We start from the raw sequence: 26,597 nt of genomic DNA, 5'->3' as shown, positions 1-26,597 counted from the left end.
TTGATACCAGAAGCTGAAAAGTTAGTCTTCTTCCTCCTTTCTCCTATCTCAAATGTAAGCTGAAATATATATGTAGTTCTTAAATAATTTGAAACCCAAATTCCTTTCACATACGTACGACTTTAAACCCTGGCTTCATTTTAGTGGACAGTGTGAACAGTGCTGTTCAGATCTATCCTTCAGGTTCTAGACATTCATGATCTGACCTGCTGAAAGTATTGGCTGGAACAAAGCTCAGGCCAGACTTCTTTCATACTTTTTAGAGTAATTTTGACTCAGCTGTATTCATAAATACATTAGATTCCTCTTCTACTGTATTAAAGAATACTCGTAGATTTTCATTTTCTTCTTACCTTACTTAGTATTTGTTTACTTATCACCTGTCCCCATCTTCTACAAATATACAATTAGGCTATAATTGTTAAGGGATAGCATTGTTTTGTTTACTACTGTATATTTCTGGTGCCTGGATGCTCAATAAATATTTGATGGATATGAATGAATAGTCTACATAAAATAAGGAGAAGAGATAACTTTCTTGGAAGATTTATGGTCCAAGTTTAAAGACTCACTTAGAAGAGGTATTACAGGGCTGGGAAGTTGGCTCAGTGGTAGAGTGCTTGCCTTGCATGCCTGAGGCCCTGGGTTCGATTCCTCAGCACCACATAAGCAAAAAGAAAAAAGCCGGATGTGGCACTGTGGCTCAAATGGTAGAGCTAGCCTTGAGCTGAAGAGCTGAGGGACAGCGCCCAGGCCCAGAGTTCAGGCCCCACGACCAGACCCCCCCCCCCCAAAAAAAAAAAAAAAGATGATGTATTACAGATGTTGTTCCAAAGGTTGGAATCTCCAAGATGAGATTTTAGACTTTAAGATGGAGAGTTGGGTGAAAGAAGTTTGTTGGAAAGTGTTCTGAATTAACACCCATTGAAAGTAAAGGTGGGAGAGTGAATAGAGGTATAGTTGCAGCAAAATTACTTTATTCCTATGGGCCATCTAAAATAGCCCTCTCCTGTTTCTAACAAAGTCAGTGGTGCAGGCTGCCAAGCTCATAAAGAACTTTGGGCAAAGAAGCTCCAATGATGGGTCTGGTCTGAGTTGCTGTCCGAGTTAGTACTTCCCAGCAGCTCAGGCCATGGATGTCTTAGACTGGAAGAGTGGAACTGATCAGCACCCTACAATGTCCCTGTTAGATAAAGGGCTTTGAGTCTTGGGTTTATGAAAGGAATATAGGTACCAAATTATTTAAGTATCATCTATCTAGTGTCACATGATTTGTTTGATGTCAGAGGAATGGTAGAGAGAAAAAGTTGGCAAGGAGTTTGGTTTGGTGGAAAAGATGAGATTGGTTTTTAGATCTTCTGAATTGGGCATCTATGTGAAAATACCCTGTAAATCATTAGAGGTAGGCTAATAAATCTCAATGATAAGATACGGACTAGAGATGACAAGGAAATAACTAAAACTATAAGTAACATTTGATATTTAGCTGGTATATTAGCTCTTAGGCTTTTAAATTGTGTGTGTGTGTGTGTGTGTGTGTGTGTGTGTGTGTGTGTGTGTGTGTGTGTGTGTGTGTGTGTGTGTGTGTGTGTGTGTGTGTGTGTGTGTATGTGTGTGCGCGCGCGCGCGCCAGTCCTAGGACTTGAACTCATGGAATGGCACTATCCTTTAGCTTTTTTGCACAAGTCTAGTACTCTAGCTCTTCAGTCACACCGTCACTTTTGACTTTTTGGTGATTAATTAGAGATAAGAGTCTCACTGATTTTGCTATACTAGCTGGCTTCAAACCTTGATCATCAGATCTCAGCCTCCTGAGTAGCTAGGATTATAGGCATGAGCTTTTTTACTGGTTAGCTTTTAGTTTCATACTGTAATTTAACAACTTAATTGTAGCTATGATGAGATAAGTATTCTATACAAAATATTTTAAAGAGGGTTTTTTAGTAAGATTAACTGCCAAATTATTTTCATATATAAATATGTTTCCAATTTCTCTAGGTTTTGGGAAATTCTGGATTATTTAATAACCATGGACTCCAAGTACAGCAGCAACAGCAAAGGAATCTCTCTCTGCATGAATACCTGAGTATGGAATTGCTGAAAGAAGCTGGTGTCTCTATTCCTAAAGGATTCGTGGCAAAGACATCAGATGAAGCTTATGCAATTGCCAAAAAATTAGGTACTAAATTAAGCAAATCTTTTGCCATCTTAATATGGAAATTTTGAAAATATGATAACTTTGATTTTGGTTTGATGATGTTTGGCTTTTATTTAAAAAAAATTATAAAAAAATTATTTGCTTAAAAAAGAAGGTAGAACTTTATGATTGTTGGATTCTACAATTATGTAATTTTTCAGCTACTCTCATGCTAATGACTTTGCAGTCTTATATTGGCTTTAGTAACTTGAAATCCTAAGTTAAGCTAGAACATAATTATGAGAAAAGAAATTCTGTTCATTACTTTGTAGTGGTGGATGTGAAGATTTTTTCAGGAAAATAATGAAGAAAAGTCTTAGCTGTTTATGTGTGATTGTTAAAGAGAAGTCCAGTATTTTCCTTTTCTGTTTGGATGTGAAAAATATGGTTGAGCTCTAGAATGTAAGTTCCATGAGAGTAAGGTTTCTCTGATATATTTGTTCAATGATAGATATAAAGTTGTAGGAAAGTGCCTGACATATTTCAATAATATATTTGTTAAATGAATTAAGTAATTACTTATATGAATCACATTATTATTGATATTTTGTTAACTTAAATTTATAGTAAGCTATTAATTAAAAAGCTTCCACTCTAATAACTAAGTTTTTACTTTTAAAGATTTACAGGAACATAATAATGAAATAGTTTAGTATGTGTACACTGCATTTTCTTTATAATAGTATTTGAAACCAACCAGTCTTATGATAAACACAGTTGATATTTTATGTACACTTGGTTTCCCTTAATGTGTTTTTCTGTATCACATATAGTTAAACTCTCATCAAATTCTGATAATATATCAGAAAAATACTTATATAGAAACTTTTTCATAGAGAAAGAGGATTTATTCTGATGCCAGACTCCATGATATTACTCCATCTAATGATTTCTAATGATTCTTAGATATGGTAAGGAAGAAGGGTTAATAATGTGTAGGATAAACTGTAACTATTTTAGAGTATTTCTGGCAAATTCCATGGGACTGGGACTTTTGAAGGAGTGTTTGAAGGACTTATTTCTTTAGGACAATTAAGGAACAGGTAGGAGGTCTGATTTTGAGCCATTTGGAACAGGATAATGTTATCAATTGATAAAGTATTTTCTTGTCATTAAATATTCCAAACAGTGTTATAGGATGGGCATGGGATTAGGGACTAACAAAACCTTTAAATCTAGAGCAGACTTTTAAAAATATATATTTAGTAATGACTTTGAAGACATTGAGAACAGTTTTTGTTCAATGAGTAATAGCAGAAGGAATTGATTATGACAAGATATACATTTATTGGTCTGAGGTGCCTCATAAGGTGTGGTATGGTTTTATCCATCTAGATTGCAATTTCCAGTGCTGAGTTTTGGGTACTTTAGGGTTATTTTTGCTTTTGTGTTATATTGCAAAGCTTATAAATGTTCTCGTTAAAAATTCCTACCTAAAGTACTATTTACCAAACAATATGCTTTTATACTAGCTTTTATACTAGTCATTCCCTCCAAAAGAGCTCTGGCCTCTTTTCCAAAAATTCCTTGTTTTTTTATTATATGAAAAAAGTTGGGAAGCACTGTCCTGGAGAAAAGTTTTACCTGGTATGAATAATTGAGGTTAGAAAAGGAAAAATGGTTAGAAAGAAATCTAATGTTATATGTGTGTCTGTTTGTGTGTATGTTCCTGTGTGTGTATGTGCATGCGCGTGTGTGCATACATGTGTGCGCAGCATGCTGGTCCTGCCCTGAAATTTTAACTCAAGGCCTACGTGCTGTCCTTGAGCTTTGCATTCAAGGCTAGTGCTCTGCCACTTGAGCCACAGTTCCACTTATGGGTTTTTGGGTGATTAATTGAAGACAGGAGTCTTACGGCTTTTCCTACCTGGGCTAGCTTCAAACTGAAGCCTCAGATCTCAGCCTTTTGAATGGCTAGGATTGCAGGTATGAGCCACCAGTACCTAGTTTAATGCTAATATTGAACAGAGAAAAAAAAAAAGTTGTGTGCGTTCATAAAGTGAAAGTTGGTGAGATTAAAGATGAAGGAGAAATTTCTAGAATGGATTATTGGAGAGAACATTGTAAAGCACCAAGAAATGGTGGTTATATTATATAGTAGAATCAGTTGTAAGAGGAACTCACCATCCCTTACAATCATTTCTAGTTCAAGGAAACATGATTTAAGAGGTTTTAAATATCTCTTTTGGCTGTAGATTGGGTTTTCTAGTATAATTAAGGTAGATTCCTTGTTTAGTTCAATAAATATGAAAATTAACAAATGCCTTCTGAGAGGGACTTTTTGAATGGCTTATAGTAAGACCACTATTTTTCTTTCCAATGTTTTATTAGTTAGATAACTATATATAAAGAATGGTGGAAGTGTTTGTGAAGACTAAAACTAGGGAGGATAACAACTATACTTTAAAGATAATGTTCAGATCCTAAAAATCTTTTCTAGTATATAGTGCCAAATCTGTAATAGAATATAAGATTACAAACTCTAGAAGGTAGGATATGCCTCTTTTATTCATTGTTCTATCTATAAATCCTGCACAGTGTCTGGAATGTAGATGAATGGTAAATAAAGTAATAGAGTTGAATAAAACACTTATTTTAATCAGGTTTGTCTTATAGTCCTTTTTGATAGTTCGTGAAATTCACATTAGTTTCTATTTATTTTTGGTTTGTCTTTTGTTGTGAAGGTTTTTTTTTTTTTTAGATTTAATTTCCCTCCCTCCCTGTATTCCCCTCCTCCTCCTCTCCTTTCTCCTCTCTTCTCCTTTCTTTCCTTTTTTTCTTTTTAAATTTCATTTCTTTCTTCTCTTTCTCTTTTTCTGAGAAAGTTTTGCTATGTAACCCTTGAACTCAGAATCCTTCTCCCTCAGTCTCTTCAGCGTTAGGATTGTAGCGCGTGCCACCTGGCCAGAAGGAACTTTTGAAGAATCTTCTTTAGGATTGTCGTTCTGAAGAAAGTAAATTGACACTTTGGAAGAGGAGCCTTTTGTGAAATGTTTATGAAAAAATAGACCTTTATTACTCTTGCTTACTATTGATCAGTATGCTATATTTTCAGTTTAGTCCAGGATTTTTAAACTGTTGACCAGGTTTAATGTAATGTATATTAGTTATTTTCTTTGGACACATATGAGTCAGGACTTAGCAGATAACCAGAAACGAGACTGGTACTTGTAGTTAGGGCTTTTTTTTTTTTTTTTTTTTTTTGTCGAACATGGGGCTTGAACTCTGGGCCTGGGCACTGTCCCTCAGCTCTTTAGCTCAAGGCAAGTGCTCTACTGCTTGAGCCACAGTGTCACCTCTGGTTTTCTAGTGTTTTATTGGAGATAAGAGTCTCACGGACTTTCCTGGCTTTGAACTGGTATCCTGAGAGCTCAGCCTTCAGTGTAGCTGAGGTGTGAACCACTGGCACCCAGCTGTGGATAGGGCTTTTAAGAAAGATTTTAAATCTTCAATCCTTCCTTACCGAGTCAGTTCAGATACATTTGTGAATGGTTGGGACTGTGACACATTGAGTCAGTCTTGCCCAAATAAGACAGCATTAGTTACCAAGATTGGATCCAGTATTTTCAATGTTTGAGCTTTTCAGAGTGGGGAAAAAACTTGATTTACAAGAGTTCTATTCATCTTAATGTTCTTGTCACTATTCAGCAAAATGTTATGGTGGGTACTCTTTCAGAAGCTTGAAAGCACTGGGAAGGTAGTTCAGTGATAGAGTGCTTGCCTTGCATGCACGAGGCCCTGGGTTTGATTCCTCAGCATCACTTAAGCAGAAAAAGCCAGAAGTGGTGCTGTGGCTCAAGGGAGTGCTAGCCTTGAGCTGAAGAGCTGAGGGACAGTGCCCAGGCCCAGAGTTCAGGTCCTATGACTGACCAAAAAAAAAAACAAAACCAAAAAACAGAAAAAGAAGCTTGAAAGCATTAGTGAATACAACAGGGATTCTGCCATCCTGGAGCCTATGTTCTAGTGGGAAAGGAAATAACACATTTTTTTTTTTGTAACCTTTGTACATTAAGTGATAAGCTGATGAATTCTATGAGGGAAAATAGTAGGCTGGGGAAGGGAAGTTGGTCACAGTTGGGTAGACTGCCACATTAAGTAGGATTATATGATTGGGTTTAAGCCTCATGGACAAGATTTGTTTAATATTTAAATAAAAAGAAAGGATACCTGGATAAAGAGTATTCCAAGCAGGTGCTGGTGGCTCATGCCTGTAATCCTAGTTGAGTAGGAGGAGGCTAAGCTCTGAGGATCACAGTTTGAAGCCAGCCCAGGCAGACAAGTTGATGAGACTCTTTCTTCCAATAAACTACTCAGAAAAAGCTGGCTGAGGTTCTGTGGCTCAAGTAGTAGAGCACTAGCCTTGACCACAAAGAGACTCAGGGACAGTGACCAGGCCCTGAGTTCAAGCCCCAGGACTGGCAAAGAAAAATAAAAATAATAACAAAAGAGTATTCTAGACAGAAGGTACATTAGAATCAAATTCTGAAGGCAGGAATGGGAGAAGACTTGTGTAGCTAGAGTGGGTAAACAAAGAGCACTGGAGCTGGAAAAGGTAAATAAGGTGTTAGTGGTATATCATGCAGGGCCTTGTAAGCCATTGCAAACTCTGGCTTTTACTCTGTGACTTAGGCATTCAGTAGTGCATCATTGGTTTAGCTTGTCTACTAATTTATACATATTCTACAGATAATGAATGTCATCTAGGTGTGAGATGATGATAGCTGAGACCGGGGCCAAATTGATAGCCAAGATTGTAGGTAAAGTTTGAAGATAGAACTAGTGTGATCTCTTAATAGATGATCGTAGGGCATGAGAAAGAGGGTTTGTTTTTGTTTTTATTCTTTTTAAAAATGTTACTATGACTGCTCATTGGGTATGATTTAAGTGGATAGTTTACACAATTCATTTTCTAAATATTCGTTTATAATGTAAGTTTTAGGTTATTGCTTATTTGATCACAACTGTACTTATAATAGATTGGTTGATTCATTCTGTTGGTATAAACATTAGGAGTGACTTTTCCTCATAGTGTAGAGTTCTTATCTTTGGTCTATTTCAATACATGTTTATAGAGTAGTTGTTACATCTAAGATATTGTTTTGTGCTTGAGATAAAATACCATGGGGCCATTTACCTTGACCCATAATATGGTAATTGGTGCTGTATTACCATTATGGGCAAAATGCTATGGGAGGTAAAATGAGGAGGCTCTGAAATTCTGCATGCCTGGGAAACAGGGACTGCCTTTCTTATTTATTTATTATTTTGTGTTTATTATAAAGATGGTGAAAAGGGGGGGGGAGGTTAGAGTTACATAAGTAAGGTAATTAGTACATTTCTTTTAAAACATTGTTACCCCCTCCCTCATTTTCTCCCTCTTTTATCTCTCCCTGTACCCTTCCTCCCCAGATTATAAAGTTCATTTCCAACATAGTATCTAGTATCATTGTTGCATTAGTACATTACATCCTTTGTCTTGCTGTTTCTGTGATTCTCTTTAACAGGGAATGGCTTTCTAAGAGGTATTAAAGTAGGTCCTTGAATATAGGCTAAAAGTTTGCCAATTTCTTTCTCTATCTCTCTTTCTCTCTCCCTCCCTCCCTTCCTTCCTTTCTTTCTTTCTTTTTTTATGTTTTTGATTGAGATCATTTGTTTCTCTTAAGCTTTATTAGCTTTATACAACATATTAGTGAGGAAAAGGGATAGTGATCAACTTACTACTTAAAGAAGAAAAATTCAAGACTGTATAAAATAAATATTACATTTAGAAATCTAGCTTTCCAATTGAAAAAATATATATACATCTTACTAACTCCTGGTAAGTTCTCCTAACATTGCTGCTCAATAATGTTTATTTATAGGACTTTTAGTGGAGAGTATGAACTAGCGTTAATGTTGGTATTGGTAATATACTTCAAATCATAGCATATTTTGTTCAAAGTATTTGTAACTCAGATTTTTATAAGCTATCATGTTTACATGTTCATAGAGAGGTCAGGGAGTGCTAATAAAATATTAGTCTCAATTTTATTTTATTTTATTTTTTGTGCCAGTCCTAGAGCTTAAACTCAGGGGCCTGAGATCCGCCCCTAAGCTTCTTTTGCTCAAGGCCAGCTCTCTGTCACTTGAGCCAAAGCTTTACTTTTGGCTTTTTTGGTAGTGTAGTGAGAGTCTCACAGACTTTTCTGCCCATGCTGGCTTTGAACCACAATTCTCAGATCTCATCCTCCTGAGAAGCCAGGATTACAGGTGAAGCCAGGATTACAGGTGTAAGCCACTGACAACTGTTTGAGTCTTAATTTTTACCTTTAATGCCTTCTAAAGGCATTAATGCCTTTGTTTTAATGCCTTCCAATGTACACAGTAAATTGTCAAAAAATGATTAAATTGTTTTCATCATATAATATTTGAAGAATGATTTAGGACTAAGTATGTAGCACAAAGGTAGAGTGCTTGCCTCGTCCACACAGGCTGGGGTTCAATCTCTGTTTTAAAAAAGAAAGAATTTAATGAGTGACTTTTATATTGAAAAGTTAGTTTACTTTTAAAAGTTGTACTCTTTTATATGGTGAATGTTCTCATTTTTGAATGTAGAAAATCTATGAAATGCCTCATTTTTTGATATTGTAGATAAATGGGACTTTAGTAAGATTTATTATTACCGTGTTATGTTAAATAAATCTGTGTCTTGCCTGTAGCTCCCTGCTTTATATCTTAACAAAAATGTTTTTTTCTTAGGTTCAAAAGATGTTGTGATAAAGGCACAAGTTTTAGCTGGTGGTAGAGGAAAAGGAACATTTGAAGGTGGCTTCAAAGGAGGAGTGAAGATAGTTTTTTCGTGAGTGGTATTTTTTAAAGGATAATCACTATTAGAGATTGATTAAAATTGTTGAAAATGTTGAGATTTATATATAAATGAGAAGAGATTTTAGCTGTAATGTGTAATTTTCTTAGTTTGAAAGTGAAGAATCTGAATTCTTTTTCTTATTTCAGACCAGAAGAAGCAAAAGCTGTTTCCTCACAGATGATTGGGAAAAAGTTATTTACTAAGCAAACGGGAGAAAAGGGCAGAATATGCAATCAAGTTTTGGTCTGTGAGCGAAAGTATCCCAGGAGAGAATACTACTTTGCAATAACAATGGAAAGGACATTTCAAGTGAGTTATTAATTGGTATGACAAATTTATGACATTCGATTTCACAAGTTGGAAAAGTAAAAATATATGATCTGTAACTCACATGCAGTATTTATGTCATATTTTGAAAAATAGTGTGGTAAGTGCTATGAAATTTGACATGCAATGTTATGATTTAAAAAAAGTTATAGGAAAAACCTTGCTATAATAAATTAGCACTGTAAAGTAGTTCACCAAATAGAAAGTTTTTTGTGTATCCATTGCTTCATCTCTTTCTTTTCTACTTCTTGGTAATATTTTAAGGTTGTTTTTTGTTTCACTATGTGATTTGGTATTTGGTAAGTTGCAGGTGAAATTAAGTAGCAAACAGTATGATTTTACATGACAATAACTCTTACAAGTTCTTTACAGAACCTAGAATTCTACTATTGAACCCCAGGTATCAGGTTTAATGACAGTCCTTTCATAGACCTGGTGCATGGAAAGAGTAAAAATAAATATTTTACACTGAAATTATCTGGCTTTTTGAGTATATATTGAGTATATTAAGTAGATTTTACAAGCCAAATCTGTGTTAATCAGCCAGATGATTTTCTTTTGTACATATTTAGAAGCCTTAGAAAGGATTTGATATAGAACATTTTTACTAATGTTTAAGTTAGAGTAACAAATTTTAATGGTTGTACAGTAGTTTCTTAAGTAGAACAACTTTTAAAGATAGAATTCCCTAATGTGATATTTTTCTCCTACAATTGAAACTTTAGTAATGTTCAGTTTATGAAAAGATCCTACAACTTTTTAAGAAAATATTAAGTTATATCACTAGGTGGTAGTAAAAACCCACTCTTAATAAATAATTAACAAGAATTGTTTTAACTGGTAATCTATAGATTTTTTTTTTACACAGTAAAATTTCATTTTTCATGATGCTAATGTATGACACAACTTTGCAGAAACATTTACTTTAACTACTTTAACTACTTTTCCTTTTGTTATGACATCTATAAGTACCTATTATTTTTTTAACCTGTTCTAAAGCTTGAACTCGGGTTCTCTCATTCTTGCTTAGCTTTTTCACTTTGGGCTGGTGTTCTACCACTTGAAACACACTTCCAGTTGTCGTTTTGTTATTTAACTGGAGGTAACGGTCTTAGAGACTTTTATGCTAAGGCTGGCCACTTCTTTCTGGCAGCTTTCAATATTCTTCTTTATATTTTCTGCTTCAGTTATAGTCTTTCTGAGTGTTCTTTTCTGATCTTGCCTATTTGATGTTTTGTGACCCTCTTTTTCTAGAAATTGAACAAGTTCTCCGCCATTATTTTATTGAATGGTTATCTATGTCTTTAGTTTATAACTCTTTTCCTATGTACATAATTAGTTAGTTTGGTATTTTGGTGATATCTCAGAAGTCTTGCATAATCAATGCATTTTCTTATGCTTTTAAAAATGTCTTCAACTGATTTATCTAATTCTACTTTACTTCCAATCCCTGTTACTCTATTTTTAACTTGTTGGGTTCTGTGAGCTAACCTTTCAATTGGGTTTATTTCAGTTATTGAGCTTGTCATTTCTAGTATTTTAAGTTTATAGTTTTTTCTTTTTAAATTTTTTTAATACTTACATTGATTTTGAATTGTCTTTGGGTTCAGTTAGCTGTTTATTTTTCTTGAAATAATGTGGCTGCTTATACACCTTTTTAACCATCTATCTAATCTAATCTATCTAATCTATCTAAACTATCTAAACTATCTATCTATCTATCTATCTATCTATCTATCTATCTATCTATCTATCTATCTATCTATCATCTATCTATCTAGATTTGGTGTGGGTCTTGGGGCTTAAACTCAGGGCCTGGGTGCAGTCCCTGAGCTTTTTTGCTCAAGGCTAGCATTCTATCCTAGAACCACAGCTCCACTTCTGGCTGGTTTTGGTGGTTAAGTAGAAAAAAGAGTCTCACAGACTTTTCTGTCCTGGTTGACTTCTATTATCTTCAGATCTCAGTCTCTGAATAGATACGAGCCACCAGTACCTAGCTACCCCCCCCCCCTCAAATTCACTGTTTGAACTTTATTCCTATTTACACTATCGTTTATATTTTTTGTTGTGAAGTTGTTGTGTTTTTACACTGGGGTACTATGTATTATACATAATATAATGTATGTATTACATACTATATGTATATATATACATATATATATACATATATATATATATGTGTATATATATATATATATATAATTTTTTGTTAGGGCCAGAACCTTTCAAATTAGTAGAGCCTGTGGTGGATTTGCATATTCTTATAGGAGCCTCTGGGCCTCTAGTGAAGCCCATATATTAGGTACACTCTGCTTGGACTTCTGTGTCTGCTGTCTGTGGATCCTCATTGCCCATAGTCATCCTCCTCTCTTGGGTTATTGGTGAAATTAACAGTGCTTTGCCGTAGCTCTTAGTTGTTCTTCAAGGATTTTTGTGTGAGAATAATTGTTCAGTTAGGTATGTCTGTGAGAAAGAATGCCAGATGATGTCATGCCATCTCCATCTTGGACTTACCAACTAGATTTTCTTTTTTTGCCTGTCCTAGCCCTTGAACTCAGGGCCTGTGTGCTCTCCCTGAGTGTCTTTGTGCTCAAGACGAGTGCTCTACCACTTGAAACACAGTGCCATATCTGGCTTCTTCTGAGTACTTCATTGGAGATAAGAGTCTCATAGACTTTCCTGCCCTTGCTGGCTTCCAACTGTGTCTGCAGATCTCAGCCTCCTGAGTAGCTAAGATTACAAGCATGAACCATCAGTGATATATTTCCTTTTTTTTTTTTTTCTTTGTGGTACTTGGGTTTGACTTTAAGGCTTTGTCCTGGAACTCTACCACTTGAGCCACACCTCCAGCCCTACTTTTTTGAGTATAAGAATAGTATATTTAGGGTTAGGTGTGGTACCCTGTAATTCACATACTCAGGAGACAGAGTTAGGAGGACTTTAGTCCAAGGCCAGCACAAAGAGACTGTTACCTGAAAACAATGAAAAGCAGGACTGGGGACATTTGTCAAGTGGTAGTGTAGCTGCCTAACAAGTGTAACACCCTTCAGTACTGTCAAGTAAGTAAAAGAATAGTATGTTTATAGTAAAGAATTTTTTTTTGGAAAATAGGTATATGTAAAATAAGGCTTATCTTTAAGTTTTATTTACTGCCTTGTTATTTATATTAAATGATAATACAATTTAGAGTTTTGTATTTTTTTTCTTTAAATATAACACTTTGTGTATATAACTGATGCATGAGCTGCATGTGTTCTTGTCTCTTTGGCAGTGTAGAAATAAAACCAGGAACCATGATCACAGTTGTAAAGAGTTTATTTAGCGAAGAGAAAGTAAAGGTAACTCAGGAGTGCGAGTAGTGAGAAACTGGTTGTGTGCTACATGGCCAGGGACCTGCTGTTTTGCATTGTCCCTCACTACCTTTTTTTTTTTTCCTTTTGGCAATTTGTCAGATGATGATTGGTTTGTTTGAAACAAGTAAGACCCTCTCCTGGGTAGTAGCCAAAGGATGGTAGCTTGCAGTAGGGCTGGTCTGAGCATAGCAGGACTCAAGACCTCCCTTGGGTGGTGACGTATAAGAGGACTGGCCTGAGTTATGGTAAGAACCAAGACCTTCCCCTGGGTGGTGGCCACCAGTTGGGAGGAGGTAAGCCAGCCTGAACTGGTTGGCTGGTATTTTCCTTTAAAACCAACATTTTTTTTTTTTAAATGGTGCTAGGGTTTGAATTTAGGGCTTCGTGCTTATTAGGCAAGTGCCTTCACTGGAGCCATTCTCCACAGGTCTTTTTGCTTATTTCTTAGATAAGATCTCATGCTTTTTCTTAGGCTGCCTTTAGACAAAATTCTTTTACCCGTCTTCTAAATTTCAGGTGTGTACTTCCATGCTTGGCTTGATCTTTGAGATAGGTCTTATTTTTTTGCCCTGGCTAAACTTTTAACTGCTATCTTCTGATGTCCTTCTCCTAAGTAACTGGGATTAAAGGTGGGAGTCACTGCACCTGACCATAACTCTCTGTTGATCACTATTTTCTTATGTCAGTAAATGTATTTAGTAATATGTGTTTACATAAGTAATCTGTATTTACCATTTTTACATGTTAAGGTAATGTACAGATTAGCAAATATATTAATTTGTTTTAAGATTTTTAAAATTTATTTTACAGCACCCCAAAATTACTTATTATATTAACATATTACTTTGTTACATTGTTTATGATAATAGCCAGAGTGAGTTTTCATGGTAGTTAGCTTTTGTTTTTATTCACTTACAGTAAAGCTAGAGATTAGAAAACCTACAGCTTGGGGCTGGGAAGGTGGCTCAGTGGTAGAGCGCTTGCCTTGCATGCCTGAGGCCTTGGGTTTGATTCCCAGCACCACATAAGCAAAAAAAAAGAAAAAAGCCGGAAGTGGCGCTGTGGCTCAAGTGGAAGAGCGCTAGCCTTGAGCTGAATTGCTGAGGGACAGTGCCCAGGCCCAGAGTTCAGGCTCCACGACCGGACCCCCCCCAGAAAAAGAAAACCTACAGCTTTTTCTTAGGCTTCTTCTTTCAAATGTGAATATAATGTTTTCATATATTTTATGTATTTAAAACATTTTTTAATGTCTCAAATTCATACAAAAAGGTATAGGTTATATTTCATGTACATGCGAATATTTACTTATTTGGTATAAATATCTATGTGTACTTTTAATTTTTTTCCTCGTATGCATGCCATTGTCTATGTCTTGTTCTTGTTTCATTTGAACATGTTAAGGAGGCACTGTGCTGGAAATATAAGGATAAATTTTTAAGGAGATGTAAAAATAAGAGCAGGAAATAGAATGTCTAAGTCTGATATTGTACACAGGTAGATTTAAAAATTTTATTAATGAGTCTAGAATGAACTCTGTGTGTTTTGTCTCTTTTCCTACTTGGTAGGGTCCTGTGTTAATAGGAAGTTCACAAGGTGGTGTGAACATTGAAGATGTTGCTGCTGAGACTCCTGAGGCTATCATTAAACAACCTATTGATATTGTAGAAGGCATCAAAAAGGAACAAGCTGCCCAAGTATGTTGTATTCTGAAAAAATGTAGCTTGCAATTGTAGGATTATAACACTTAAAGATAATTAACTGTACAAAAGTGAAGTGATTGTTCAGTTTTTAAAAAGGGATTGATATCTGAGCACTGGTTGCTCATACCTGTAATCCTAGCTACTCAGGAAGCAGAGCTCTGAGGATGGGGGTTTGAAGCCAGCCCACGCAGAAAAGTCTGTGAGATTCTTTTATCTGCAGTTTACTATCAGAAAACTGGTAGTGGTGCTGTAACTCAAAGTGGTAGACTGCCAGCCTTGACCAAAAAAGCTTAGGGACAACATATAGGACCTGAATTCAAGCCTCACGACTGACCAAAATAAAAAAAGAGATGATCAAAACAAGTTAATGTCTTTCTTAAAATATTTGAAAGTATCTGTAATTTTTATCAGTATTCTTTGTGTGTGTGTGTAAATTTAGGAGTCTTGAATTCAATGGCTTTATTCCCTTATGGCTGGCATTCAACCACTTAAGCCACACCTTCAGTCTTACTTTTTGTTGTCATAGACTTTTCTACCTGGGCTGGCTTTGAACTATAATCCACTAGGTTTTAGTCTTTTGAGTAGCTGGGATTATAGGGCCTCAATATTTATCTTGAAAAGACAGGGAGCCTTTTTTTTTTTTTTTTTAAGAAGACTACTGTATCTAGTATCATTAACAATAATTCTTTAATATCTTCACTCATTCAGTCATGCAGTTTCTTCTTATTGTCTGAAATTGTTTCTCTTGTAATTTATTTGAGTCAGGATCATATTGCTGTTGGTTAATATGTCTTATATAAGTTTTCTAATGTATGCATGTTACCATTTCTCTTCATTTCCATTATTTTTTGATGGAACTGGAGTGATTATTACTCATTGTTCCTATAGTTTGAATTTTCCATTACCTTAATCCCTTTTTGCTATTTTAATGTTCTTTTATGTCCTGTAAATGTATAGAATGATTATGGATTTTCATGAATCCTGTGGATTTTTCAGTTATATACACATATACAGTAATTTTTGCTTATAATTTCACTGGTTTTATGTTCTTTCCTTCCTCTTCTGTAGCCCCTGTTCCCTCTGTTTCCTTTAAAAAAATCATAGAATTTAATTCTACTATGTCTTGTGAAAGTTGGAAATTACTTAGTAATATACTATTGAGTTGTATTATTTGGTTTAATGCTATACATGAGTGATTCATTTTAAAAGTTGGAATAGCCAGACACCGGTGGCTCACACCTGTAATCCTAGCTACTCAGGAGGCTGAGATCTGAGGATCACAGTTCAAAGCCAGCCTGGGCAGGAAAGTCTATAAGACTCTTATCTCCAATTAACTACCAGAAAACCAGAAGTGGCGCTGTGGCTCAAGTGGTAGAGTGCTGCCTTGAGCTGAAGAGCTCAGGGACAGAGTCCAGGCCCAGAGTTCAAGACCCATGACCAACAACAAAAAAAGTTGACTTAACTATCTTAGTGGGAAAATGATGTCAAATTAATTTCTGCAAGAACAAAAGTTTGATTGGTGCAAGGTTAAAGGAGTAGGGAAATTTCTCTGATGAATAGTGAAGCAAATAACTTTGTCAAATGAATGCTATGAATGTTTAAAGAGATAGAGATTTGATTCATTAGGTAGTTACATGCAAGTGATATCTGGAAAGTGAAATTTAGATCAAGTAGGAAATATTTGATTTACAAGAATCCTTGAAATAATAATCTGCTAAATTAAAGCGTTTTGAATGCTGAGCAGAAATGATGCTTAGCTTAGTGCTGGGCAAATTAACATGATACTGAATTGATCAGGATTATTTTGGGATTAAGCTTATTAAGTATTGAATTGTGTACTAGTGAAAATCTTTCTTAGTGAAATGGCATATTTATTTATTTATTTATTTAAGTGCTGGTACTGGAGCTTGAACTCAGGACCTGGATGCTATCCCTTAGCTTTTTCACTCAAGGCTGGAGCTCTACCACTCGAGTCACAGCCCTACTCTGGCTTTTTTTCTGGTTAAATGGAGAGTCTCAAGGACTTCCCTGCCTATGCTAGCTGTAAATTGCAATCCTCAGATCACAGCCTCTTAAGTAGCTAGGATTGCAATGGGAGCCAGCAGGACCTGTCTCATATTTCTTTATTTGAAATAAAAATAAAATTATATTTATTTTATTTACTCTTGACCAGAATCATTGACCCTCAAAGAATTTAAGATTTTCTTTCTTTTTTTGTTTTTTTGTTTTGTTTTGTTTTTGCCAGTCGTGGGGCCTGAACCCTGGGCCTGGACGCTGTCCCTCAGCTCTTCAGCTCAAGGCTAGCGCCCTACCACTTGAGCCACAGCGCCACTTCCAGCTTTTACTGCTTATGTGGTGCTGAGGAATTGAACCCAGGGCTCATGTATGCAAGGCAAGCACTCTACCACTGAGCCACCTTCCCAGCCCAGAATTTAAGATTTTCAATTCAAAGAATATGCTGTATCCTTGGTCACATTGAAAAGAGGGAGAGAATTCTCTGTTGTGTTTCTGAGTAATAGCAGAATTGTTAGAATAAACATATTGACATGTTTTCTATTATTTCAATTAAATAGGAAGTGGAGATAGGAGGATTGTCTCTCTCATCTGTAAAATGGGCACAATTGTGACCTGCTTTGGGAAGACTTTAAGTTTTATTGAGACATTTAGTAATAATAGTTGGTATTTCAGTAGTTACTGTTTGATTATGAGTGACTCATGAGAATTGATAAACAGGTTTTTTTCTAATACTTTAATGCTAATTGAATATGCATCACTACTATTTATTAAAGACAAATTGCTTTCAGCTTGCAGAAAAGATGGGATTTCCACCTGATCTTGTGGATTCTGCTGCAGAAAACATGATCAAACTTTATCATCTTTTTCTGAAATATGATGCAACTATGCTAGAAATAAATCCGATGGTAGAAGATACAGATGGAACTGGTAAAGTAGCTTCTTTTATCAAGCTGATGTTTACAGAAGTGAACTCATTGTTCTATAGAAGCTTAATTTATAATGAATTGAATGTAAATAGGAAAGAAACCCAGAAACTTATTTGATAATGAATTGAATTGAATAGGAAAGAAACCCACTAACATTAGATTTGTACTGCTATGACTATCAGCCACATGTGGGTATTTAATTAAAATTAGTTAAAATTATTTAACATTTGAAGACTCAGTTCCTCTATTGTATTAGTCATGTTTCATGTGTTCAAGAGCTATATGTGATTAAAATGTGGGATAGGGGTATGGAGTGTTTTTTATATCGCAGAAGTTTTGTTGGTATGTGTGTGTTGAGCGCGTGCGTGTGCATGTGAGCGTGCCAATCCTGGGGCTTGAACTCGGCCAGGGTGCTGTCCCGGAGCTTTTTTTTGCCCAAGCCTAGCATTCTACCACCTGAGCCACAGCTCCACTTCTGGCTTTCTGGTAGTTAATTGGAGATAGGCATCTCACAAATTTTCCTGCCTGGGCTGGCTTCAAACCTTGATACTTAGCTCATAGCCTCCTAAATTGCTAGGCTTACAGGTATTAGCCACCAATGCTCTGTCCTCATATCTTTTAGCCATCTATCTTTTAAACAATTTTAGGATGTTGTAGTTAAATTTGGAGTGAGGAAGAAGAGTACTGGAAGGTGAAGTCAGAAAAGTAACTTTTTTGCTGGTAGATGCTGATTGGAATGTAGGTAAGAGACAATGGCAGGACAAAAATAGTTCAGGGATCAACATGGGTTAGAAGTTAATATGTTAAGCATTATGATCCACCTACCAGCTTGATTTCTGTTGTTTATCTTCATATTTTTGTTCTGTCTTTCCCCTCTTTCTTTATTCATAATCCTTTAAAGATGTAAAACCCTCAGTTGGAGGTGTAGCTCAATAGGTAGAGCATCTGCCTTGAAAGTGGGAAACTCTGAATTTAATCTTCAATACTGCAAGAAAACAAAAAAGCAAAACCCATTTTCTTAGTAGCTCACAGGCCATCATGAAAACGAACACAGTCAAGTTTGGTATGTTGGCCATAGTTTGCTAATCTTTCTATTCAGCAAAGCCTTTTAAGAAGTTCTGTTCAGGAAACAAAGAGATGGTAAAATTGTATGATTTTATTTTTCCTTTTTATATAAGATGGAGAAATACTAGTATTTTTGCAAGTTAGTGGAATTTAGCTACTAGGAAAGTGGTAGAGGACATTTATTATGTAGCAAAGACAGAATTGATGCAACATTATTTTTTTTTTTTTTATCAGTATGGGGCTTGAACTCTTGGCTTGGGCGCTGTCCCTGCGCTCTTCAGCTCAAGGTGAGCACTACCACTTGAGCCACAGAGCCACTTCTGGTTTTCTGGTGGTTAATTGGAGATAAGAGTCTTATAGACTTTCCTGCCCAGGCTGGCTTTGAACTGTGATCCTCAGATCTCAGCCTCCTGAGTAGCTAGGATTACAGATGTGAGCCAATGGTGCCCAGCAACAGTATTCTTTTTTTTTTTTTTGTCGGTTGTGGGGCTTGAACTCTGGGCCTGGGCGCTGTCCCTCAGCTCTTCAGCTCAAGGCGAGCGCTCTACCACTTAAGCTACAGCGCCACTTCCAGTTTTCTAGTGGTTTATTGGAGATAGGAGTCTCACGGTCTTTCCTGCCCGGGCTGGCTTTGAACCTCGATCCTCAGATCTCAGCCTCCTGAGTAGCTAGGATTACAGGCGTGAGCCACCAGCGCCCGGCCAGCAACAGTATTCTTTTTTTTTTTTGCTGTGAAACGTATTTTTTAATTGTGGTAACAATTTTAAAACATTTATATCATTGCTACAATTAAAAGTTAATCCATTAGTCGGGCTGGTGGCTCACACCTGTAACACTAGCTACTCAGGAGGTTGAGATTTGAGGATCACAGTTCAAAGCCAGCCCGGGCAGAAAAATCCCTATAATTTTTTTTTTTTTTTGCCAGTCCTGGGGCTTGAACTCAGAGCCTGGGTGCTGTCCCTGAGCTTCTTAGCAACAGTATTCTTGACTAATGAAGAAAGGATGGGATCTGGAGCCCAGAGTGGCTTAGCTAGGAGCATGGACTTTCTTGGAAAGTTTTTAAGGACTTAAAATGCCATAGTTTTTGTCTTATTTGTTTTTTCTTCCTTTGTTGCCTAAGATGGAAGCAGAAATAGTAACTTTGGAGTATTTTAAATTTCAGTTATTTAAAAACCAGTTTGGAATAATTGTGAATATAAATTGAAATATGTCAAATAAGTAACAAAATTAAAATGTGTTTTTTTTCCTTGGACTACATGATATTTGATGGTTGAAGAGTTTATTGCGCGTTTCATAAAGTTGAGAACACTTTCTCTTTTTCTCTTGAAGTGTTATGTATGGATGCAAAGATCAATTTTGATTCTAATTCAGCCTATCGCCAAAAGAAAATCTTTGCCCTTCAGGACTGGACCCAAGAAGATGAAAGAGACAAACATGCAGCTCAGTCAGATCTCAACTACATTGCCCTTGATGGAAATATAGGCTGTCTAGGTACTACATGTTTTTATATTACAGCTGGCTTTGCTACACTTACTTTGTTATCTCTGTTTGTTACTTATACAAATTATCTTCCCCTCTTGATAGTAAATGGTGCTGGTTTAGCTATGGCTACAATGGATATAATAAAACTCCATGGAGGGACTCCAGCCAACTTTCTAGATGTTGGTGGTGGTGCCACAGTCCAACAAGTAACAGAAGCATTTAAACTTATAACATCAGATAAAAAGGTAAGGGCAGAATTAATGCCTTGAAATTTAAATTATGAGGAGTAATTTTATTAGTAGATTTCATCATTATGCTAGTTGAACATTGTATTCAAAAGATCTCAATAGTTTGGGAAAAAAAGTTAAAATCTTACAAGTTCAATAATGTTAATTTGACAAAGTTGATTGTTAAACTTCTAAATATAACAATCAAGGTGAACAAATATTAAATGGCTTAACTTTCGATCCTAAAGGGTTATGATAGGTCATTTGGAAAAAAATTCCTTGAGATATGGTTTGACCACAGAAAGCCCAGAAATCAAGAAAATAAAGCTACAGAAAAGGAAGTGAAAAAAGTCACCTGTAATTTTATGTAGGATAACTTGTTATTGACTTGATTCCTTTAAGATGTGTTAATGATTGTATATTTTACACAAACACATTACATATATGTTCTTTTAAAAACAGCTTTGGTTAGATGTAGTTCACATATTGTACAATTTACCCAATTATTTATATCTTTAAGGCCAGGTACTGGTGATTCATGACTACAGTCCTTGCTACTTATAAGGCTGAGATCTGAGTATCACAGTTTAAAGCCAGCCCAGATAGACAAATCTGAGATTATTATCCTTTACCAACAGAAAGCTGGAAGAAAGGCCTGGCTCAAGTGGCAGAGCTCAAGCCTTGAATGGAAAAAGCCAAGTGAGAGTAGTAGGACTTGGGTTCAACCTCCAGTGTGTACACACACACACACGTGCGCGCGCACACACGCGCACACAGACTTTTGCTAATATATCTTGATTTTTAAAAAAATTTATTGAAGTAATTATTTTAAAACACTCATTTTGATGTTCAAATAATGTCTTACAAATGTGTCATAATTTACAACTACATATTTACTAGTTATTATTGAAATATAAGGGATGTGAAGCATTCTAAACTAAAGACATTCATGTTGTTATTCCCAAATGCTGGTTAAAGAATATTACTATTGGTTGGCCAGTGTGGATTTTGTAAAGCTTATAAAAAAGTGAAATAATGGTCTAGAACTTAAGCTGGTTTCTCATTGCTAGGGGATCATATTTTACTAACCGTTGGATCTAATACATAGGCCATTAATAATGTTTATCATTGATGTTGCTAGCAGTTGTTGATGCATTGGTGTTGCTAGAGTCATTCTACTCTAGATTGATTCTTTCTTTTCTTTTCTTTCTTTCTTTCTTTTTTCTTTCTTTCTTTCTTTCTTTTTCTTTCTTTCTTTCTTTCTTTCTGTTATGGGGCTTGAACTCTGGGACTCTTCCTTCCTTCCTTCCTTCCTTTCCTTCCTTCCTTTCCTTCCTTCCTTTCTTTCTTTTCCTTCCTTCCTTCCTTTCTCTTCCTTCCTTTCTTTCTTTTCCTTCCTTCCTTCCTTTCTCTTCCTTCCTTTCTTTCTTTTCCTTCCTTCCTTCCTTTCCTTCCTTCTGTTGTGGGGCTTAAACTCTGGGCCCGGGAGCAATCCCTCAGCTCAAGGCCAAGCACTCTACTCTACCACTTGAGCTACAGCGCTACTTCTGGTTTTCTGATAGTTTATTGGAGATAAGAATCTCATGGCTTTTCCTGCCCAGACTGGTTTTGAACTGTGATCCTCAGATCTCAGCCTCCTGGGTACCTAGGATTACAGGCGTGAGTCACCAGTACCGGCTACTGTAGAATTTTTAATAAATCTAATTTTAACTTGGATTGCCTTCACTTTTAATTCTAAAGGGTTATTTATCATATATATATTTTTTTCTCAGTGGCACTACAGGTTGAATTTAGGGCTTTGTGCTTGTAAGGCAGGTCTATCACTTGAAGCATGACTGCAGTCCCTTTTTGTCTTGGTTGTTTTTGAAGTAGGGTTTCACTTTTTATGCCCAGGCTAGCCTGGGCTATGATCCTTTTACTTTTGCTTCCCCATGTTGCTAGGAATGAAGTCACATACCACTACAACTAGCTATTGATTGTGCTTCCTTTGTGGCTGGGATAACCACCCAGCTATTGGAGTGAAATATGAAGTCTTGTGAACTAGAATGCATAGCTGGCTGGGTCTCAAAATCTTCAATTTTACTCAGAGGATTCAAGTAAAATGAGACATAAAAGGTGCCTTATTTCTTTGGGTGATGATCCCTGTTATGCTGTTGATGCAATATAGAGGTTTAAGTTTGGGTTGTGATGATACTAGACAATTGGTTGTAAATATACTACTAATAGTTATTGTATATATATTTGAAGTCTTTAGGATAGTGAGAAAAGTTGAAGTCTTAGGAGTTGATGCGATAATCAACCAAGAAGGAAACTTGACCTCTCAGAGTTGAAGGGTTGAATAAAGAAGCAAGGCTCATTGAAAGCTAGAACAAAGTGATAGGTAGGTAGGTAGGTGAATGGATAGAATAGATCACGAGAAGGTGGTGAAACTTGTTAACTGGTTGTAGAGTATGAGAAGCAAGGTGATAGCCAACAGTGCTAAATGATGTAGAAATAGTCAAGCACAATAGAGACTGAAAGAGCTGAAGAAGAATAGAAGGAGGAGCAGAGGCCAGTTTGGAAAGAGTGAAGCTGTGATTAGGAATTGAGAAGTTGGGGACTTCCTGGTGCAGTGATTTTTCCAGGATGATGATGATTGTAAATGAAGTCCCAGAAAGGACACACTGTTCTCATTTGAAAGAGAGAGAGCTGAGGCAAACTTTGTGGCATATGCTCACTTATTTAGAAGAATATATATATTGCTTGAACAGAGTTGGTAGAGTAGGTATGACAAAGTTAAGCATGCAGGTGAAAGTGTGGTTGATCCACACATTGCAGATTCTGTAGTGAAGGTCAGTTCAGGTTTGGAGGGTAGAAAGGAACTGAGGGACTAGAGAGAGGCTTTTAAGAAAAGAGTAGTTTTGCTGGGCACCACTGATTTATGCTATAATCCTAGCTACTCAATCCTAGCTACTTCTTTCTTTCTTTCTTTCTTTCTCTCTCTCTCTCTCTCTCTCTCTCTCTCTCTCTCTTTCTTTCTTTCTTTCTTTCTTTCTTTCTTTCTTTCTTTCTTTCTTTCTTTCTTTCTTTCTTTCTTTCTTTCTTTCTTTCTTTCTTTCTTTCTTTCTTTCTTTCTTTCTTTTTCTTTCTTTCTTCTGGTCCAGGGGCTTGATTGAACTCTGTTCTACCAGCTTGTTGGTGGTTAACTGGACATGAGACTCTCATGGACTTTCCTGCCCAGGTTTGATTTGAACTGGGATCATAAGATCCCATCCTCACCTGTCAAAGAAAAGAGTAGTTTTGAAGAGGTGAAAAGTATTGTAGATGAAGGAGAGGATGATAGGCAGAGAGTGAGATTTACAGATTGATATTCTGGAGATGTTTGTTGTGGTATGGTCAAATGTAGGATTTATTGTTGGTAGTAATTAGTTAACATGGACTGAAAGTACTTCGTAGAGATCCAGTAACTTTAAGGCTACAGTGTTGGGTGATGTTTTCTAGTGAATAATGAAGCTGCCTAGAAGGAAATAGAAGAGAGGAGAATAGGAGAGGATCCTATTCCACTATGAGTTCTAGTCCATTTAATAGCGCTCCACTCCTTTCCCTTTCCCTTTTTCTTTTTTTTCTTCTTTTTGCAGTATTGAGGATTGAACTTAGAATCTTATTCTTGCTAGGTAAGCATTCTACCTCTTGAGTGGCATTTCCAGTCTTTTGCTTTTTTAATTTGTTTTTCAGACAGGATCTCATACTTTCAGGTGTAGGCTCTTGCTACTTTTTGCCTTGGCTGGCCTCAAATCTCAGTTCTATTTCTTCTTCCCAAGTAGTTAGAATTAAAAGAATTACCATGCCTGACCTTGAGAGTCATTTCTTGAAAGTCTACAAGTAAGAAAAGGAATATGTAGAATAGCCAATATCATGGCATTCACAGAAAATATTTATGGTTGAGGTTGAAAGGAGAGCTCTTGCCTAGAATGTGCAAGGTCCTGCTTGATCTTTTTCTCTTCTTTTTTTTTGTTTTCATTTTTAAAAAAATATACTTTATTGTAAAGAAGCTGCACAGAAGGGTTACAGTTACATGAGTGAGACAATGAGTATATTACTTGTTGCTAACCCTTCCCTTGCTGTTGCCTCACTGCCCCTCCCCTTTTTAAAAGTATTTTTATTTATTGTTCTTATAAAGGTTAGGTATAGAGAGGTTACAGTTACATAAGTCAGGTAAAGATACATTTCTTTTTGGACAATGTCACCCCTTCCCTTGTTTGTTCTCTTCCTTTTGATCTTTATGGTCACAAGAAAATAAGTGAAAATGTTGAAGTGAGGTCTAAAGTGTAGATGGAGAAGTTTGTTTCATATCAGAGCCTCTTGGCCAAAAAGGCTGTAGCTATCTCATACATCCTAGCTCCTTCCTTAAGGATTGAGGGAGACAGTATTTTGGTATATCTGAAACACATTTATATCCTGCTGTTTGAGAAGCTATGGTGTAACTGAATAAACTGTCCTCAAAAATCTTTTTTTGGGGAAAGGATAAAATACCAATTCAAAACATACCATTGTGATAGTGAAAAATTGCTAACCTAATAGTCCCTGGGGTTTAAAGGTGAGTATAGCCAAGGGTGGGCATGCAGGAGAAGGTGAGTGATTCTAATAGGGGCTTGTGTAAAAAAGTGGTTAAATTGATTGTGATAAATGAAGAGAGAATCTTGCATATAACATTTACTTAGGGTATGAATTAGATGATTTTATTGGTGATTGGTTGTATTATATAGGAAGATGTAAATGGAATTAGATCTTGTTCATATGACATAGAGTTAAAAGGGGAATATAAACTATGTCTTGAAAGTACCCAAGAAAATGGAAATACGTTTTGGTGGGTGATAGTCTAAGCTGGATTAGGATATGGCAATTTGCACTGAAAAATGTTTCCATGGGACTAATTTTAGTAAAACACAGATACTAGTATTTTCTTGTGAAAAGAACAAATACTCATTCCTATAAAATTGTAACCTATTGAAAACACTTTATTGACAGGTACTAGCTATTCTGGTCAACATTTTTGGAGGAATCATGCGATGTGATGTTATTGCACAGGGTATAGTCATGGCAGTAAAAGATTTGGAAATTAAAATACCTGTTGTGGTACGGTTACAAGGTAAGTGTTAAAAGACATCTTGAAGTTGATTTATAATTCTAGGGAGGTCAGCTTTTGAAAATGTAGCTATGTTTTGTCTTATCTTTCTTTTTTATTTATTTTTGCTGATGCTGGGGTTTGTACTCAGGGCCTGGGCTCTGTCCCTGAACCTCTCTCTGCTCAAGGCTAGTACTCTACCACTTGACCCACAGCGCCACTTCGGGCTTTTTCTGAGTAGTTTGTTGGAGATACAGGTGTCATAGATTTCCTGTCTGGGGCAGCATTGAACCATGATCCTCTCAAGCCTCCTGAGTAGTTAGGATTACAGGCATGAGCCACTAGCATTCAGCTTCATCTTTCCTTTTCCTTTCCCCTTTCTCCTTTCCCCTTTTCCCCTTTCCCTTTTCTCTCCTTCCTTCCTTCCTTCCTTCCTTCCTTCCTTCCTTCCTTCCTTCCTTCCTTCCCTCCATCCCTCCCTCCCTCCCTCCCTCCCTCCCTCCCTCCCTTCCTTCCTTCCTTCCTTCCTTCCTTCCTTCCTTCCTTCCGTCCTCCTTTCCTTCCTTCCGTCCTCCTTTCCTTCCTTCCTTCTTCCCTCTCCCTCCCTCTTTCCGTGTGCGTGTGCGTGCGTGTGTGTGTGCGTGCGTGTGTGTGTGTGTGTTGGTCCTGGGGCATGAACTCAGGGCCTGAGTGCTATCCTTGAGCTTTTTTGCTTAAGGGTAATGCTCTGCCACTTAAACCACATCTCCACTTTGGCTTTTTGGTCATTAATTGGAGATGAGAGTCTCACAGACTTTCCTGCTTGGGCTAGCTTTGAATCACAATCCTCAGATCTCAGTCTCCTGAGTAGCTATTATAGATGTGAACCATCATTGCCTGACACAAATAGCTATGTCTTTTACTTGAAGCATCATATAAAATGAAATTTTAAAAACTTAGAAGAAAACATAACACTGGGGCAGTAATGTTCAGAGTTTTGCTTGATATAATTTGATAGACTTTTTACTTGTGACTTATCTGAAATTCTGACTTGCCTTGAATATGGTAAAGGGAGGTAAAAGTTTTACATTGTAACTTCAGGCTTTTGTAGCATTTTCTTTGCATAGAAGTATGCTAGGTGAGTGAAGTACTCTGTTTTGAAAATTTTAATAATGGCATATGTTGTGGCAGAAATTTTGAATACATTTGCATTTAAATGCATATTGAAAAGTTCTGTATATTTGTATAATCATTTTCAGGTACACGAGTTGATGATGGTAAGGCATTGATAGCAGATAGTGGACTTAAAATCCTCGCTTGTGATGACTTGGATGAAGCTGCTAAAATGGTAAATGATATTAGTCTCAGGGTAAA

At 36.4% G+C, this 26,597-nt stretch overlaps 1 protein-coding gene across 1 annotated transcript in view; it reads left to right on the top strand.

The window, feature by feature from the left end:
- Sucla2 (succinate-CoA ligase ADP-forming subunit beta) overlaps window positions 1-26,597 on the top strand; it is a 34,391-nt gene that overhangs the window by 5,809 nt on the left and 1,985 nt on the right. The window contains exons 2-10 of the mRNA XM_042685383.1: window positions 1,999-2,179; window positions 8,936-9,035; window positions 9,191-9,353; window positions 14,290-14,418; window positions 17,229-17,367; window positions 19,761-19,922; window positions 20,016-20,158; window positions 25,148-25,268; window positions 26,483-26,571. Coding sequence (XP_042541317.1) covers window positions 1,999-2,179; window positions 8,936-9,035; window positions 9,191-9,353; window positions 14,290-14,418; window positions 17,229-17,367; window positions 19,761-19,922; window positions 20,016-20,158; window positions 25,148-25,268; window positions 26,483-26,571 — 1,227 coding nt within the window. The remainder of the gene's footprint in view (window positions 1-1,998; window positions 2,180-8,935; window positions 9,036-9,190; window positions 9,354-14,289; window positions 14,419-17,228; window positions 17,368-19,760; window positions 19,923-20,015; window positions 20,159-25,147; window positions 25,269-26,482; window positions 26,572-26,597) is intronic.

This window comes from Dipodomys spectabilis, unplaced genomic scaffold (assembly GCF_019054845.1).
Source record: "Dipodomys spectabilis isolate Male_0828 unplaced genomic scaffold, ASM1905484v1 ptg000095l, whole genome shotgun sequence".
Taxonomy (NCBI): Eukaryota; Metazoa; Chordata; class Mammalia; order Rodentia; family Heteromyidae; genus Dipodomys; species Dipodomys spectabilis.
The sequence above is the reverse complement of the archived record's forward strand: the minus strand, read 5'-3'. Positions and strand labels throughout refer to the sequence as shown.